This window comes from Hippopotamus amphibius, chromosome 2, assembly GCF_030028045.1.
Source record: "Hippopotamus amphibius kiboko isolate mHipAmp2 chromosome 2, mHipAmp2.hap2, whole genome shotgun sequence".
In the NCBI taxonomy this organism is placed as follows: Eukaryota; Metazoa; Chordata; class Mammalia; order Artiodactyla; family Hippopotamidae; genus Hippopotamus; species Hippopotamus amphibius.
The window spans coordinates 35,602,591-35,622,261 of record NC_080187.1 but is presented as its reverse complement, the minus strand read 5'-3'; the positions used below and the strand labels follow the sequence as shown (position 1 = coordinate 35,622,261).

The 19,671-nt window shown below is 43.5% G+C and overlaps 1 protein-coding gene across 1 annotated transcript in view; it reads left to right on the top strand.

Moving 5' to 3' along the window:
* Positions 1-11,679, top strand: part of LOC130844310 (stimulated by retinoic acid gene 6 protein-like) — a 55,022-nt gene extending 43,343 nt beyond the window's left edge. Inside the window, 8 exon segments of the mRNA XM_057720617.1 lie at positions 2,499-2,574; positions 5,748-5,829; positions 6,125-6,173; positions 6,625-6,742; positions 7,806-7,922; positions 9,154-9,317; positions 10,041-10,187; positions 11,121-11,679. Coding sequence (XP_057576600.1) covers positions 2,499-2,574; positions 5,748-5,829; positions 6,125-6,173; positions 6,625-6,742; positions 7,806-7,922; positions 9,154-9,317; positions 10,041-10,187; positions 11,121-11,269 — 902 coding nt within the window. The 3' untranslated portion in view covers positions 11,270-11,679.
* The last annotated feature ends 7,992 nt before the right edge of the window (positions 11,680-19,671 follow it).

The window sequence follows — 19,671 nt, the reverse complement described above, 5'->3', positions numbered from 1 at the left end:
AGTTTGTTTTCTATGTCTATGATTCTGTTTCTGTTTTGTAAATAAGTTCATTTGTATCATTTTTATAAATTCCACACATAAGTGATATCATATATTTGTTTTTCTCTGACTGCATTTAGTATGATAATCTCTAGGTCCATCATGTTGCTGCAAATGGCATTATTTCATTATTTTTTATGGCTGAGTACTATTCCATTGTATGTATATACCACATCTTCTTTACCATTCATCTGTTGATGGACGCTTAGGTTGCTTCCATGTCTTGGCTATTGTAAATAGTGCTGCTGTGAACATTGGGGGTGCATTGTGGTTTTGATTTTCATTTCCCTGATGGCTAATGATGTTGAGCATCTTTTCATGTACTTATTGACCACTTGTACATCTTCTTTGAGTAATGTTTATTGAGATTCTTTGCCCCTTTTAAAATTGGGTTATTTGTCTATTTATTATTGAGCTGTAAGAGTTCTTCATATATTCTATATATACATCCCTTACAAGAGATATAATTTACAAATATTTTCTTCCATTCTGTGGGTTGATTTTCACTTTTTTGATGATGCCCTTTGGAACACAAATGTTTTTAATTCTAATGTGGTCTAATATATCTTTTTTTCTTTAATCACTTGTGCATATCTAAGAAACCATTGTCTAACCCAATGTCACAAAGATTTACTCCCATAGTTTCTTCTGAGAATTTTGTCATTTTAGCTATTACATTGAGTGTGTGATCCATTTTGATTTAATTTTTGTGTATGGTGTAAGATAAGGGTCTAACTTCACTGTTTTGCATGTAATATCAGTTTTCCCAGCACTATTTGTTAATAGGCATATTCCTTCCCATTGAATTGTCTTGTCATCCTTGTTGAAAGTACTTTGACAGTGGAGGTTTACTTCTGGATTCTCAATTTATTCCATTGGTCTATCTGTCTATCTTAATGGCAATACCATGCTGTCTTATTACTGTAGCTTTATAGTAAGATTGAAGTCAAGAAACGTGAGTCCTGCGATTTGGTTCTTCTTTTTCAAGGTTGTATAGCCTCTTCTGGGTTGCTTCATTTTTATATGAATTTTAGGATTAGCTTACCAATTTATACAAAAATGTTATTGGAATTTTAACAGGGATTGGTTTGACTCTGTAGATCAATTTAGGGAGTATTGCCATATTCACAAAGAACATCCAATAAAAGTGATATATTTTTCCATTAATTTAGGTTTTCTTTAATTTCTTTCAACAATCTTTTGTAGTTTTCAGTGTACAGGTTGTATACGTCTTTTACTAAATTCTTAAGTATTTTATTCTTTGTGATACTAATGCAAATGCAGTTGTTTCTTATTTCATTTTCATATTATTCATTGCTAGTGTAGAGAAATACAGTTGATTTTTATATATTGATCTTGTGTCTTACAACCTTGCTGAACTCATTTATTAATTCATTTTACGTTTGTTTGTTTATTTATTGGGTAGAATTTTCTATATATAGGAACATGTCGTTGGTGAATAGAGAGAGTTTCATTTCTTCCTTTGCAGTCTGGATGTAATTTCTTGCCTCATTGCCCTGGCTAGACCCTCCAGTACAATGTTGGATAGAATTGGCAAGAGCAGACATTGATTTTCTTATTCTTGAACTTAACAGGGAAAGCAGTCAGTTTTTCACCAATTAAATATGATGTCAGCTGTGGGGTTTTTGCAGATGCTTTTTATCCAATTGAGGAAATTCCCTTCTATTTCTAGTTTATGGAGTGATTTTAATTATAAAGAGGTGTTGGATTCTTTCAAATGCTTTTTCTGCACCTATCGAGAGTCAGCTTGTATAGAAGCTTTTACGTCCTTCCCTCTGTCTCCAGCTCTCTCTCACAAGCGCACAGAATCATTCTGAAAGCAAATTAGATACGGAATATTGAAAACATACTGAAAATGGATGAATAGTCAAAACCCTGATTCCAGTTACCATTGCACATGGTCACTGTTTATTAGGGGTGGATAACCACCCCCTCAAAAAGTGGTGATTGTAAGTTCGAGGATTAATGATGTTTTCCAAGGCTGGGGGCTGCCTACAGTGTGTACACTCCATAATTTTCTTTTTCTGTTACTCACTGTAGATTGAAAATATTAATACCAAAGGAAGAGATCTTACATATACAGGAAATAAAGGATATTGAGGGTGTATGGCTAAAATGAAACAGAAAATAAACAAAACTTTATTTGTAGAAGAGGTGTGGTAGAGGAAGTACAATGTATTTTGCCCAAACCTTTCTGTTGTGCGCTTCTGCATTTTTTTATTTATTTATTTATTTATTTATATTTTTATTTTTGTTTTGTTTTGGCTATGCTGTGCAGTTTGCAGGATCTCAGTTCCCCGACTAGGGATTGAACCTGGGCCCTCGTCAGTGAAAGTGTGGAGTCCTAACCACTGGCCCGCCAGGGAATTCCCTCTGCATTTTAAAAATAGTTTCTGCTTCATCTTTTGAGGCCTCTTGTAACACCTTTTCTGTTTCAGGAGTCTGGGTGGTGACCATTTTGCCTTCCTCCCTCACATGTGTGAGCTACCTGTTCCACATCTTGGCTTGTTACAGGTAAGAGGATTCTGAGAGTCATTTGTGGGGCTTCAGCTGGGAAAGTGGCTGACAGACTTTTCTCAGAATTCCCAGGCAGTTCCAGGAGTGCCCAGATTGGGAACAGCCGTATATATAGGGTCCAGGGACAACCACACCTATTGGTAGTAAAAGACAAAAACAAACAAACAAAAACTATTGATTTGAACTTCTACTATAAGCGTGACATCATGATTAGAATCTTCTTTTGGTTTTCAGCAATATCCTAAGCTGTATTTTCATCTCCACGTTCACTGCTGAGCAGGCAAGACTCAACAAAATAACTTCAGCCAGGCTATTAGCAGCTGATCATGTCTTCTGGCCCCTTCTGCCTTTGTCATTTCTCGTACACGTCAACGTCGCTACAGGGTGTCAGACCCACCCTGCTCTCTAGGACTGATCGCACTGGGCTCCTAGCAGGTGAATCTGGCTCAAGGGGACCTCACAGGGAGGCTGGGACAAGGGGACCAGGTGCATCAATCTCAAGAACAGTGTCAGGAGAAAGGGATGGCCTTCAGTGTGTAACTGGAATTTGCGTGCAGACAGAAGTTGAATTTAAGTATCAATTGCTCCCTTTTCTCTCCATTTCTCTGCCTTTGTCGCTTCCTCTCTCTGTCTCTCTGTCTCTGTCTCTCTCTCTCTCTCTCCCTCCCTCTGTCTATCTCAGTCTCTAATTCACAGTCCCCCACTCACAGGAAGCCTAGGGCCAATTCCTGCCCCTCCAGAGCATCCTGCCTTTACATCCTCCCTACCTGGCTGCCCAAAGGGTTGGTCTCTTGCACCTGGCACCTCAGTGAAGACTCTCTTGGCACAAAGAGGCCCCAGCTCTCCATCCCAGCCCTGCCTTGCTTTCTTCACCCCGGACTCTGTGGGTGGACTGCATGCTGCTACTTCCCCCTTCCCTGCCTGATGTTTGGGCCTTCCTTCATTAGCCTACAAGTGGCTGGGAGATTTTCAGTGAGGCATTTGACCACAGCCAGGAGCAACCATGATGTAGAGCTGACTGCATGGATGTGGGTGGAGGGCCGCTGAGGGCGCAGGGACAAGAAGGTATCTGTGGTGGGGAGGCCTCACTCCTGTCCGGGATGGCCCTTCCCGCCCACACCTGTCCCCCAGGAGTGATGATTCCTGCCCCGCCTCCTTTACAGGACCATGAGGCAGAGGAAATAATGGGCAAGCGAGCACCCTTTGAACAGCACTTGCACTGTGCAAGCATTGTTATTTTTCTTAGAATTATGCCAACCTACCTACATGCTTGTCTTTTTTTAAAAAAAGTTACAAAAATATTTCGTGTAAAGTAAGTCTTCCTCCCATCAGACCCCAATTTGTTTCCCAAGAGCTAAGCACTGTTATTCATTTTCTGTGCATCCTTCTGGAAATTTTCTCTGCAGATATATCTGTGCATGTTTGTATTCTTGGTCGCACACCTTACTCTGGTGCTGCCAAACCGAAATGCAATGAAAGCCACAGATACAATTTTGTATTTTCTAATAGACACTATTAAAGGAGAGGTGAAAATAATTTAATAGTACATTTTATTTAACCCAACATAACCCAAATATCATCATTTCCTCATGCAATAAATATGCACACTATTAATGAGATACTTACATTCTTTATTTCATACTAAGTCGTCCCAAGTCAGTGGAGATGAAATTGCAAAATAACCTGGAAATTGCTAGAGATGGGATGTTAAGAAAAAAGCAGGATACAGATGTGAATGTGGATTGTGAACAAAACTATGCCAACCTCGTCTTTAGTCAAGGGGCCAGGTTGAGACAGGCAAATGGGAAAAGCAGGCAGTGATTTCTTGGGGTGCTGGGATTGTGAGGGGTTGTGGCTCCTTTTTCATTTCCTTTTATGTTGTTTTAAGTGGGGGGGCTATAGTTACATTTTTAACCTATTTTGAAATAATATTATATAAGTAATGTATATTCATTGTAGAGAAAATAAGGAAATAGAGCAAACTAAAGAAAAGAAAAGCCACATACACGGTCTCAACTATCACATTCAGTCACCATTGAGATTAGGTAGCGATATGCTATTTTTACAAAATGTATTAAGTTTAAGATTTTTAAATCATCAGGGAAATGCAAATCAAAACCACAATGAGATGTCACCTCACATCTGTCATAATGGCTGTTACCAAAAAGACAAGAAATAAGTGTTGACAAGGATGTGGAGAAAAGGGAACCCTCCTACACTGCTGGTGGGAAGGTAAATTGGTGCAGCCACTATGGAAAGTAGTATGGAGGCTCCTCAAAAAATTAAAAATAGAGCTTCCATATGATCCAGCAATCCCACTCCTGGGCATATATTCAAAGAAACTGGAAACACTAATTTGAAAAGATACATGTACCCCAATGTTATTTGCAGCATTATTTGTAATAGCCAAGATATAGAAGCAACCTAAGTGTCCACGGAAGGGTGAATGGGTAAAAAAGATGTGGAATATATATATATATATATAGAGAGAGAGAGAGAGAGAGAGAGACCTCATTTTACATATATATATATATATACATGTATATGTATCGAATGGGTAAAAAAGTGTGGAATATATATGTGTGTGTGTGTGTAGTCCTCATTTTACATTTCAGCCATAAAGAAGAATGAAAACTTGTCATTTGTGGCCGTGTGGGTGACCTTGAGGGCATTATGCTAAGTGAAATAAGTCAGATGGAGAAAGACAACTACTACATGATTTCACTCATATGTGGACTCTAAACAAAACACAACTAAAACTAAACTCGTGGATACAGAGAACAGATTGGTGGTTACCAGAGGTGGGGTGGGGTATGAGATGGGTGAATGGCCTCAGAAGGCACAAACTTTCAGTTATAACATAAATAAGTCATGGGGATGTAATGTACAGCATGGCGACTATAGTTAAAAAATAGTGAACATTTGAAAGTTGCTGAGAGAGTAGATTAAAAGTTCTCATCACAAGAAAAATATTTTTGGTAACTGTGTGCAGTGACAGATATTAATAAGACTTACTGTGATCATTTCACCATGTATACAAATATTGAATTATTATATTGTACACCTGAAATAATGTTATATGTCAATTATATCTCAATTTTCAAAAAAGTATTAAAAGAAGATTTTTAAGCCCTGATCATGAGCGTCACTAACTCCCACTTTTTCTCTAGGAAGCATATGAAGAGGTTGTGGGCAGGAGATAAACACTTTCTCCCTCTGAAGTTCCATAAGCCTTCCTCATCAGAGAGTGTGGTACGTCTACAGAGGCCTCTCTCTGCTCCGAGGCCCAAACCTGCTCTCCTGCACCTCGGACAGGGCTGAGGGTCCAGAGTCCTCAATTCTAGTATGTTCTGCCACTGGGTGACTCAGGACAGACGCTGTCTCCATCTGGCCCTCAGTCTCCTCATCTGTAAAATGGGGACAATCATGACACCTGCCTTGGTGGGTTGGTGGGTGACCCTCAAATGAGACAGGGATGCTGGACACGTGTATTAGAGGTAATCAAGGTGTCTCCCCTCTCAGACCCTTTTTTCTTTCTAAATCTCAGGTGGCCATTGCACGGTACTCTGGCTGGCAGATAGCCTATATTCTGTGGGGTAAGTGCCCTCACGTAACCCATTCAATTCAAAACACGTTCCCTGGGAAACTGCAGAGTCCCAGCTGTGGGTAGGGAGGAGAGACGTGGGGCAGAAGCAACCCGAGCTGTTTCTTGAAGGCCTTTCAGGAAGGAGTGCGTGCTCGTGGAAGCCATTGTTATCACCTGTCCTATGTCCGCGGGGCGTATATGCTAAGGGCGGTGGTGACCCAGGGGAGGAGGTGACTGGCCACACCCAGAGCAGGACGAAAAGCCTTTCTAGTGGAGTTGATGTTTGAACTGCACCTGGCAGTGTGAGCAGAAGGTCGGTGGTCACGCCAGGCAGAAGAAACAGCATAAGCAAGAGTGCCAGGACCTTCGGTGGGAGGAGGCTGGAGGGGGGACTGCACGGAGGGACATGTGTGACTGGATCCTGAAGGGCCTTGGGTGACACCGGCTCCCTTGGCCCACAGGCTACCTCATCATCCACGTGATGCAGAGCCTGTGTGGCCTGGTGATCATGTACAGCCTGGTGCTGCCTGTCATCCACAATCAGGCCCTGGAGATGCTCCGAGGACTGGGCATCGGGATGTAAGTGCTGGGTGGGCTTCCTGTCATTGCCCAGGGCCTGGGAGCTGGTGGGCCCTCGCAGCTGCTGTTTGAAATGCCCCTTCCCTCCTGGGTTCTCACCATCCCCTGGACCCATCTTCTCAGCTCTGACCCAAGGATGGGCTAAAGTAGCAACTCATTGTGATGGAAACCTCGCAGACTCACACTGTTCAATAGGGTCCTCAGAATTACATCTGTGTGTCCATTTTCTAGCTGGGAAGACTGAGGTTCAGGGAGGTGAAGTGAGAGAAAGGAAAGTATAGTGGAAGGAGAGAGGGAATCTGGGCTTAGGTTTTAGATCAGCTGTGTGGCTTGGAAGTTGCCTCTCCGAGCCTCAGTTTACCCATATGGAAAGTAAAAGGGAATGCTGACATTACTGAGAATTCACTATGCATCTTTTCTCTTAAGAACCCTTTGAGGTTGCGACTTATATTAGCTCCCTTTTTTTGGATGAGGAGACAGAGGCACAGAGAGGCTGAGCAATTTGTCCAAGGGGAGGAGGCAGGACTGGGAGCGGGGCAATCGGAAACCGGAGCCTGGTTGAACCAGCACCCCACGCCGCCACTCAGAGAATGCAAACACAGGGTGTGGTGCTCTCCCGGGACCTCCCTGCTCGAGCGCCTTGGTTCCAAACTCACCTAGAACCTCCTGTGAGTCTGGGGCAGAGCCTGCCCTGTCCACTCTCCCGTGGCCTTCCTGAGATCTTCTAAAAACCCCATCCCTTTCTTTGATTCCTATGCTGTTAAACCCGTCAGCCCAGCTGCCATCCCTCAACAAAAGGACATAATTAAGTCCTGGAGTTCTGGTCTGGAGCCAGGAGACCTGATGATGCAGCTTTGAGAAAGTCATCTCCCCTTTCTGAGCCTCAATCTTCTCATCCGCACAGTGGGCAGGAGAATGCTCTATGGGCGTAAAGGGCAGAGCTCAAGCTACTGTTGGTCTGGCGGGCGGTTAGCATCTGTCTCCTCTCCAGCACTGGGCATTCAAGAAGGGTTTGGGAAGAGTGGACAAGGCCACCTCAGGTTGGACTCGCCCTGTGTTTCAGCCTCACCATATCCATCGTCCTGGGTCTCATGGTCCTGCAGGTGTGGATTGCCGCCAGCTTCTTCCTACAACCAAAGATGGGAACAGACAAGCAGAAGCCCTTGGCTCTCAACAACAGGTGAGGGCAGAGAGGGGGTGGGGCATTGTAGGGCTTCGGCCTCAGCAGTCTCATTCCTTCCTCTTCACCCTTGGCAGGTTCCTGTGTGGACTCTACACCCTCTGAGAGGGTGAGGGGCAGGGGTTCAGAACTGGGACCACTCCCGGGCACCAACCAAACTGCCTAGGGCTGAATCTTGGCTCTGCCCCTTATGAGCTGTGTGACCTTGTGTGACTTTACTAAACATCTAGGAACCTCCACTTTCTCATTTTACAAATAACTGTGCATACCTCAGAGAAGGTTTCTGAGGATGAACTGTATTAAAATATGAACTTAGAACAATAGTGCCTGTCCCATGGTAATCCTTTCTAGTTCATTCATTCAAAGCTGTTCACTCATGAAGGAAACAGCACGGACACCGAGGATAGAGAGATACCCCACACCATCGGCCTGTGATCCGCTCATGGCCCACCGGAGCCAACAGACACAGACATATAAGGACAGTGGAGTCCAGAGGGCGTGAAAGCATTACAAGAAAAACATGAGTAACAAAGAAGAAGAGGCAGGGGTGTTCTTTCAGCCGCAGGTGGGACGTTAGAGCTGAGGTTGGTAGGGCGGTTGGATCCCTACAGGCAGATGAGCAGCCGGCGTGGCTGCAGCCCCCACTGCATGGATGCAGGCAGGAAGCCATGAAAGGGCAGGATGTGTTGGGAGGACAGTGAGAATCCAATATGGTGACCATGCAGTGGCCTTAGATGGTGAGGGACAGGCAGGTGGCATAAAGTGGAAATTCCTGAAAGGCCCCTCTCAGAGAGGACCCCAAAATTCACATGCAACGTTTGGGCTTCATCCCATAGGCAACAGGAGACCACATGATCAGGTGGTCATTTGAGAAAGTTCATCTGGAGGACTTGGAGCAGTTCTAGCTGGGGGCTGGTCACTGTTGTAACAGACAGTGGGAAAGCCACACCCTCTGCTATAACCACGAACCCAGCTGTAGCCACGTGAGGTTTGCAGTCCCCACTCACATCCAGCCTGCCCTGTGCTCAGCGGCCTCTACACTGTTTCTGAGCCAGTCCACACATCAGCTGTGAAGTGGGGACAGTCAGCTCCCGCTGACAGCACGAGGTCACACAGCTAGGAGATGGGAGAAATAGGATTTGACCACATGTCTGGGGGGTCCCTGAGCCCACCTGCCTAGCCACCTTCTCATACTGAAAGGTGCTGCCCCTCTGCCTGCTTCTGTTTGCAGGAGAGCGTTCCACAACTTCAACTACTTTCTGTTCTTCTACAACGTGCTGCTGGGCCTGGGCGCCTGCCTCTCCAGGCTTCTCATCAGCTGCATCCTGGGCACGTGGCTGATTGCCCGCATCGACAGGACCATCCTGCAGAGTGGCTATGAGCGAGCAGACATGGGTATGTGGCCACACATCTGGGGAGCGTTGGTCTGGCACCTTTGCAGAACCTACCTGGAAGTCGGGTATCAGAGGCCTGGAGTTCATACTCTTCACTTAGGCTTGGAGTTTATCTTCCCATGGAGGCCATAAGGCTGAATAGAAAAAAAACTATTCAACCCAATAGTCAGAAGGGAATTCAGGCTATTAAATAGTTGCATGTTTGAGAGACCTTTGAGGTATAATGAAGGGCAGTAAGAGGTAGGGGAATTCCATCTGAACAGTTAGAAGGTAATTTGTGAATGCGTGGCTCTGAAAACTTTGAGAAAACACATCTCAAAATGTGCTGGTGGTGGTGTTAGTTGCAAGGCTTACTTAGTTTAAAAAAATGTTCTGTTCAGTTTAAGTGCTCCAAAATCAAAGCTTTTTCTGTGCAGAAAAAGCAGTTTTTGTCCTGTTTCTGGCCTGTGTCCGTTCATTCATTCATTCATTAAATGGCTGCTGGCTTCTCTGTGTAAGCTGCAGAGGCTCCTAGATGCTGTGAGCTTCAAATTCCCATAAAATGAACAGATTAGGGTGTGATCTCTAAGACTCTTTCCAGCTCTTTATACATCATCTTCTAGATTCTCAGCAAAGACATAGGCACCATTTGGGAACAAAGTGACGCTGCAGTTATGTCATAAAAAGCACAGGCCAGGCCATCCCGGGACATACTGCATGGCCTGAATTGCCTTCTGGATTTCAGGGTTCAGTGCGTGGATTGGCATGCTCTATGTGGACCATTATCACACCAACCCCGTGCTCGTCAGCTTTTGTCACATCCTGATCACAGGCCACAGGGAGAGGAGGCTGCAGCAGACCATCAAATACTGGTGCCTAAGTCAGTCAGCAGGTAAGTCTCCTGTGTGAACCTACACTGGGGTTGGACACCAGGAAATAAGTACCTTGAGGCTTCCCTTGGAGCCCTGAGATGTCCCAGATTCCTCCTAACCAGCCCCCTTTTCTCTACACTCCCTGCCCTGGGAGCCCTTCTACCCAGGGGATCATGAGGCTTCACCCCTACCCCCGTCAACCTGGCTATGCGACCTTATGTCCTGAGGCCTTATGTCCTTGTCCTGCTAACTGGGCTTCTCCTTTGTTTCCAGAAACAAGCTCTAGTTCTGCTAGCTGAGTCCTTCCTGCAACTATTTGTTTGAGACTCCCCCATAGCCCAGGCTGCAAGCCAGATGCCCTCCAAGATGCTGTGCACTTTTGCCTAATTTGGCCACTGCTTACCCCAGGCTCTCCTGGCCACCAAATGCAGCACCTGTCCCCCTATTATTCTGCTCTATACTGTCTACTCCCACCCCTGCCACCCCTATTATTCTGCTCTGCCTTCCACTGGGAAGCCCTCCAGTTAGCCACTTGTGGACACTCAGCACCAATCTGGACTGTTTTCGTTGATGTTCCCAACATTACAGATACCCAGATCTGTGGGACAAACTCACATCCCTCCAGCCACCCACATGTCCCCAGCAGTACAGGTCCAGCTCCTTCTTCCACACCTCACACCTTCTGGGCAGCTTTCCCTACAGCCTCTGAGAAGAACAGAAACAAGCTGCCGCCTCCTCCCAGTCTACCAGCTCTGTTCTGTCCTAGGTCCCCACATCCAGCTCTGACTCTGTCCTAGGTCCCCGCATCCAGCTCTGACTCTGTCCTAGGTCCGCGCATCCAGCTCTGACTCTGTCCTAGGTCCCCACATCCAGCTCTGACTCTGTCCTAGGTCCCCACATCTCAGCTCTGACTCTGTCCTAGGTCCCCGCATCCAGCTCTGACTCTGTCCTAGGTCCCCGCATCTCAGCGAGGCCCAGGATAAGGTGGCTCCTGCTGCGGACCTTGATCAACAACCCCGGACTGGTCACACTCAGGAAATCAAGGCCAGGTCACGGCTCCCAGGACTTTACCCAGATTCCGTTGACGTGCTCGGAGAGCTGACACTGATCTCCCACATGGCGACAAGGCTATTCCAGGATGACTGCCCCTGAGAAGGCCCAGGCTACCCAGCAGCTGTCCTCTGCAGTGTGATGGGATGCGCAGCCACTATCCACGCAGATGGCACACAGACAGGCCATTCATGGGATGGCACTTGGGCTGAACAATGAAGTCTCAGGTCTAATCCATTCCCTTGGTAAAAAGATCAAGAACTAAAGAGAATTTCTTCTGAAAAAACTTTGCCCAGTAATGATTTCCGCTGTCCGTGGTTAGGAGGCAGCCTCGGGGAGCTCCGTGTTGAGACACACTTAATCTGACCACAAGGCAGAACTTTGTGTCAGTGGAAAAGTCAGGTAAAAATTTTTATATCAGGAGAGTTTAACTGTTTGACACAGGTTTTCTCTGGGAGAAAGTATGGCCTTAATCCAACAGGGTCCTCACTGTTTCCTCCCCTCCAGATCATATGGTGGTGGGAGAGGAGAAATCCACGATCCCAGCCTCCAGTCTGGCGGGTGAACAGGCAGGCAGTGGGCTCTCTCTCCCACAGCCACTGGGATGGGGAACAGATCAGAGCCGGCCTGGGCCTTGGTCACAGATAAGCTGTACAAATTCTCTCTGACAGAGAGGAGGCACTTGTCTGAGGAGGCAGAGACGGGATGGGCAGGCATATAAGGTGGGGGACAACAAAAACAAAGGTATGGGAGCAGGAAAGCCCCAAGCAGGTTTGAGGAGGGTAAGCCCTCTGATGTATGCAGTGCACAGTGTTGGGGGCTGGTTAGACCAGGGAAGCCTGGACATTTCTCTTTGTGCAGATGGCCCAGTATTTACCCATTCCTCATGCCCAAACATAACGTCTCTGATACCCTGGAACCTGTCACTCACAAAGCCTGTGCAAGTGCCAGGAGGACCCACGCACAGGGTGAGGGACGTCTCCGTCCACCCCGCAAGTCCCAGAGCCATTGAAATTCAGTCACCATCAAGCCCCTGCTGTCACCCCAGTCCTGTTGCTGGATGTGTTTGCCAGACTTATCTCTTTTAACTTAATCTCTGCAACCAAGCTTTGTCATTCTGCTTTTTGAAACTTAGAAGACTGGGACTCAGAGTATTGGGATCCCTACACCACCACTTTCTAGCTGTGTGACACTGGCTAAATTACCTCAGCTTTCTGTGCTTTCTTTTCCCTACGTATAAAAAGGGAGTAACACCCACAACACCAAAAATTATTTTGAGGGTAAAATGAGTTAATATACACTCCTAAGCTAGTGCCTAACGTATCCTAAACTCTCAATAAATATCAGTCATTATTATTTGTAATGTTAACCATTTGTGGTGATCTGATTACTCTCTGCCTACCTCTCCTTATGCTCTCAGCTCCACAAAGAAAGAGGCCTTCTCAGATTTTCCTCACCCTCACCAAGTATCTGCTGTAACATAGCAGGATCTTAGAATGAATAAAATAATGAGGCCAAGATGAATGAGTCTTTCAGCCATGAATTCAATACTGAAATCAACCCTGGCATCGTGGTCGAGTGGCCACTAAACAGAAAGTCAGGAGCACTGGGTTTTGGTCCCAGCTCTGCCACTAGAATGAGTCTGTTTCCCTAAGTGAGAGCTAGTGCAGACCTCACAGCCAGGGCCCCTCACTTGCACGCAGCGGGTGCTGACCAAGTACTTGCTACATGCAGTCACCCCTCCAGGGATGCAGGACGCCTAAGGGGACGAGGTCCCGCCTGCAGCATGTGGCACAGGCCCCTCCTGCAGCTCTTGCTACAGTCATCTCCCAGTCTCTTGCCTGGACTGGTTTGTGAGCATCTCAAGGGCAGGGATCAGGTCTCTCTCATCCTTGAGGAAGTTATATATTGATAAGAGGTATCATCTATCAAGATGTAACAATTATAAACATATACACATCTCAGGGCAGAGCCCCAAACATATGAAGCAGAAACTGACAGAACTGAGGGAGAAACAGACAGTTCTGCAATAATAGTGGAGATATTAGTCCTCCTCTTTCAATAATGGATATTACAACCAGACGGAAATCAATAAGGAAACAGAGAACTTGAACAACACCATAAACCAATTAGACATAACCCTCCACCCAACAACGGCAGAACACGTATTCTTCTCAAGTGCGTATAGAACATTCTCCAGGATAGACTATATGTTAGGCCCCCAAACAAGTCTTAGTAAATTTTTGAAAATTGAAATCATGAGAACTATCATTTCTGACCACAATGGAATCAAACTAGATATCAATAACAGGAGAAAAACTGGGGGAAAATCACAAATATGTGAAAATTAAGCAAGATACCATTAAACACCCAATGGGTGAAAGTTGAAAACAAGGGGTACTAGAAAATATCTTGACTCAAATGAAAAGAAATAAACAACATACCAAAACTTATGATGTGCAGGAAAAGCAGTGCTCACGGGGAAATTTATAGTTGTAAATGTCTACATTAAAAAGAAGAAAGATCCCAAAACAGTAACCTAACTTTACACACTGAGAACTCGAAAAGGAAGAGTAAATTAAACCTGAAGCTAGCAAAAAGAGGGTAATAATAAATATGAGAGCATAGATAAGCAACATAAAGAACAGGAAGACAATAAAGTGAATCAAGCCAAAAGTGGGTTCTGTGAGAAGATCAACAAAATTGACAAACTTTTCAGCTAGAATCACTAAGAAAAAAAGAGAATAGACCAAGTTATTAAAAACAGAAATGAAAGTTGGATAATACTACCGACTCTATAGGAATAAAAATGATTATAAAAGTCTGTTGGGAATATCTGTATGCCTACAAATTGGATAACCTAGATGAAATAGACAAATTCCTACAAGGACACATACTAACAAAGTTGTCTCAAGAAGAAGTAGAAACTCCTAATAGACCTATAATAAGTAAAGAGATTGAATTCTTAAAAAACAAAAGCAAACAAAACTGCAATAAAGACAGGCCCAAGACCAGATGGCTTCACAAGTGAATCCTACAAAACACTTTAAAAGATGAAAACACATTCTTCTCAAACCCTTCCTAAAAAATGGAAGAGGAGGAAACATTTCCTATCGCATTCTATGAGGCCAGCGTAACGCTGTTAGGGGAGCAGAATAAAATTTCCCAAACAAAGAGAACTACAGACAGATATCCCTTATGAAAACAGACGCAAAAACTTCAAGATTATACTAACTAAAGTAAAAATATTTCTACTTGCAGAGATCATGATTTAATATGTATAAATTCTTAAGGAATAAAAAATACAAGCAAAAAGAAATTGTCAGAACTAATAAATGAGTTCAGCAATGTTATAGGATACAGATTACCACTCATATTAATTGCCATTCAATACAACTATAGAACTGAAGAATTATTATAATTCTACAGAAATGAGCAACCCGAGGAAAATTATTCTATTTGCAAGCACATTAAAAATAATAACAGAGCAGAAGGAAAGAAATCGTAAAGATCAGAGCAGAAATAAATGAAAAAGAAAGGAAAGAAACCATAAGAAAAATAAATAAAACTAAAAGCTGGTTCTTTGAGAAGATTAACAAAATTGATAAACCATTAGCCAGACTCATCAAGAAAAAAAGAGAGAAGATGCAAATCAACAGAATTAGAAATGAAAAAGGAGAAGTCACAACGGACACCTCAGAAATACAAAACATCATGAGAGACTACTACAAGCAACTATATGCCAATCAATTGGATAACCTGGAAGAAATGGATACATTCTTAGAAAAATACAACCTTCCAAGACTGAACCAGGAAGAAATAGAAACCATGAACAGACCAATCACAAGTACAGAAATTGAGGCAGTGATTAAAAATCTCCCAACACACAAAAGCCCAGGACCAGATGGATTCACAGGCGAATTCTATCAAACATTTCGAGAAGAGTTAACACCTATCCTTCTCAAACTCTTCCAAAATATTGCAGAAGGCGGAGCACTCCCAAACTCATTCTATGAGGCTACCATCACCCTGATACCAAAACCAGGCAAAGATGTCACAAAAAAAGAAAACTACAGACCAATATCACTGATGAATATAGATGCAAAAATCCTCAACAAAATACTAGCTAACAGACTGCAACAGCACATTAAAAAAATCATACACCACGATCAAGTGGGGTTTATCCCTGGGATGCAAGGATTCTTCAATATACGCAAATCAATCAACGTGATACATCATATCAACAAATTGAAGGATAAAAACCATATGATCATTTCAATAGATGCAGAAAAAGCTTTTGACAAAGTTCAACATCCATTTATGATAAAAGCTCTCCAGAAAATGGGCATAGAAGGAAATTACCTCAACATCATAAAAGCCATATATGACAAACCAAAAGCCAACATTGTTCTCAATGGAGAAAAACTGGAAGAATTCCCTCTAAGAACAGGAACAAGACAAGGGTGTCCACTCTCACCACTGTTATTCAACATAGTTTTGGAAGTGTTAGCCACAGCAATCAGAGAAGAAAAAGAAATTAAAGGAATCCAAATTGGAAAAGAAGAAGTAAAATTATCACTCTTTGCAGATGACATGATACTATATATAGAAAACCCTAAAGACTCTACCAGAAAACTGCTAGCACTCATTGATGAGTTTAGTAAAGTAGCAGGATACAAAATTAATGCACAGAAATCTCTTGCATTCCTATACACTAACGACGGAAGAGCAGAAAGAGAAATTAAGGAAACTCTCCCATTCACCATTGCAACCAAAAGAATAAAATACCTAGGAATAAACCTGCCTAAGGAGGCAAAAGATCTGTATGCAGAAAACTTTAAGACATTGATGAAAGAAATCAAAGATGACATAAACAGATGGAGGGATATACCATGTTCCTGGATTGGAAGAATCAACATCGTGAAAATGACTGTACTACCCAAAGCAATTTACAGATTTAATGCAATCCCGATCAGATTACCAATGGCATTTTTCACAGAACTAGAGCAAGAAATCTTACGATTTGTATGGAAACGCAAAAGACCCCGAATAGCCAAAGCAATCTTGAGAAGGAAAAATGGAGTTGGTGGAATCAGGCTTCCTGACTTCAAACTATACTACAAGGCCATAGTGATCAAGACAGTATGGTACTGGCACAAAAATAGAAAGGAAGATCAATGGAACAGAATAGAGAACTCAGAAGTAAGCCCAAACACATATGGGCACCTTATCTTTGACAAAGGAGGCACGAGTATACAATGGAAAAAAGACAGCCTCTTCAATAAGTGGTGCTGGGAAAATTGGACAGCAACATGTAAAAGAATGAAATTAGAACACTTCCTAACACCATACACAAAAATCAACTCCAAATGGATTAAAGACCTACATGTAAGGCCAGACACTATAAAACTCCTAGAGGAAAACATAGGCAGAACACTCTTTGACATACATCAAAGCAACATCCTTTTTGACCCACCTCCTAGAATCATGGAAATAAAATCAAGAATAAACGAATGGGACCTCATGAAACTTAAAAGCTTTTGCACAGCAAAAGAAACCATAAACAAGACTAAAAGGCAACCCTCAGAATGGGAAAAAATAATTGCCTATGAAACAACGGACAAAGGATTAACCTCCAAAATATACAAGCAGCTCATGCAGCTTCATACCAAAAAAGCAAATAACCCAATCCACAAATGGGCAGAAGACCTAAATAGACATTTCTCCAAAGAAGACATACAGATGGCCAACAAACACATGAAAAGATGCTCAACATCACTCATCATCAGAGAAATGCAAGTCAAAGCCACAATGAGGTATCACCTCACACCAATCAGAATGGCCATCATCACAAAGTCTGGAAACAACAAATGTTGGAGAGGGTGTGGAGAAAAGGGAACTCTCCTGCACTGTTGGTGGGACTGTAAGTTGGTACAGCCACTATGGAAAACAATTTGGAGGTTCCTTAAAAAACTACAAATAGAACTACCATATGATCCAGTCATCCCACTCCTGGGCATATACCCAAAGAAAACCATAATCCCAAAAGAAACTTGTACCATCATGTTTATTGCAGCACTCTTTACAATAGCCAGGACATGGAAGCAACCGAAATGCCCATCAACAAATGAATGGATACAGAAGATGTGGCATATATATACAATGGAATATTACTCAGCTATAAAAAGGGATGAGATGGAGCTATATGTAATGAGGTGGATAGAACTACAATCTGTCATACAGAGTGAAGTAAGTCAGAAAGAGAAGGACAAATATTGTATGCTAACTCACATATACGGAATCTAAAAATGGTACTGATGAACTCAGTGACAAGAACAGGGAAGCAGATACGGAGAATGGACTGGAGAACTCGAGGTATGGGAGGGGGTGGGGGGTGAAGGGGAAACTGAGAAGAAGCGGGAGAGTAGTACAGACATATATATACTACCAACTGTAAAATAATCAGTGGGAAGTTGTTGTATAACAAAGGGAGTCCAACTCGAGGATGGAAGATGCCTTAGAGGACTGGGGCAGGGAGGGTGGGGGGGAATCGAGGGGGGGGCGTCAAGGAAGGGAGGGAATATGGGGATATGTGTATAAAAACAGTTGATTGAACCTGGTGTACCCCAAAAAAAAAATAAAATAAAATAATAATAAAAAAAAAATAATAATAACAAAATACTTAAAAATATATTTAACCAGGAGGTACTAGACTTGTACTCTGAGAACCACGAAACATTTCTGGGGAAAAAAAGCTAAAGAAGTCATAAATATATGAAAAGATACCCCATGTCTATGGATTGGAAGAGATGATAAGATGGCAGTACTCTCTAAAGTAATCTCCATACCCGATGCAATCCCTATAAAATTGCAACAAATCTTTGTTGCAGAAATGGAAAAGCTGATGCTCAAATTCATATGGAATTGCAAGGAATAGCCAAAAAAAGTTGGAAAAGGTGCACAAAGAAGACACACTACCTGATTTTTAGTCTTACTATAAAGCAATAGGAATCAAACAGTGCATCACTGGCATGAAGATAGACCTATAGACTGAGGGTCCAGAAATGAACCGTATATCTATGGTCACGTGATTTTCAACAAATGGTTGAAATTCAACAAAGGGTAAAGAACATGGAATGTGGAAAACAGTGTTTTCAGCAAATGGTGCTAGGAAAACTGAATATCCACGTGCAGAAGAATGAATTTGGATCCTTACCTTACACCATATACAAAACTTAGCTCAAAATGGAGCAAACCTAAATTTAAGAGCTAGAACTATAAAGTTCTTAAAGGGGTAATATCATGATCTCAGATTTGGTAAAGGATTCTTAGATATAACATCCAAAGCACAAGCAAGAAAAGAAATAATAGGTAAGTTCATAAGACCATCTATTAAGACTTCAGAAGTATGATAAACTTTTGTGCATCAAAGGGCACTCTCAGGAGAGTGAAAGGCAACCCATGAAATGGAGGAAAATATTAGACCTGATAATCATCTAATATTCAGAATATATAAAGAATTATTACAACTTGTGATGGTCCTACCTGTCAGTGTGGTGAAGTTATAGTTCCCGGTTATTTAATGAAACACAGTTACAATTGGTTGACTTTAGAGGACCTAACCTTTGAAAATGTAAGTAGGTCGCAGTCATTCAGTTGAAACCTTTAAGAGGCACCCATGGGAACCCTCTGTCCCGCCAATTCCATCCAGGTCCTACCTGTTCTCCGAGATGGGTGTAAATAGTCCCTCCTCCAGGAAGTTGTCCTTGATGCCAGCCCCCTTCCCCCATCTGCCAGTTCAATGCGTCTCCCACTTCTCTGTTACCAAGCTCTTCCAGTAAATGCAAGACGCAGGGGGCGGTGCAGGGAGTATCCTGCCCAGAGCGTCTCTGATTTCCACTCCTCTACCACTCCCCTGCAGTGAGTGCCACAGCTGTTCACCTTCTCCCTTTTCTAGAGGAATATTCCTTTTCTAGAAGTTGATCTGATTTCCCTAGGAGGCAGACAGCCAAAGTCCATCAGAAAGAGCCCTCTAGCCCATCACTAGCCTCCCTTCCTGGGTCCTCTCAAGTTGCAATACCACCAGAGACCTCGAGGGGGCAGTGCACACCCAGAAAACAGGACTTGGACCTGGGCCAGGCTGTGGGCGCCAAAGCTGGGAGGACATGGGAGCTAAGACTCAGGGACCTTCTAACCCAGTCCTCTCTGATGACAGACAGGGAGACCAAGGCCTTGGGCAGGAAGGGACTTGGAGGAACCCACATCTCTTTCTCCTTCATGGTGCCATCTGAGGGGAAGGCTGACTCCAGCTCCAGACCAAAACCCTCTGCAGCCTTGCAGTCTAGCAGCTCTGCTGCTTTGCCAGCTAGGAAACCTGGATGAGTGTCTTATGTGCCTGATTCAGCCATTTGGACCCAAGGCTTGGCAGCCTGTTTGTCTGTCTGGCCCATGGGT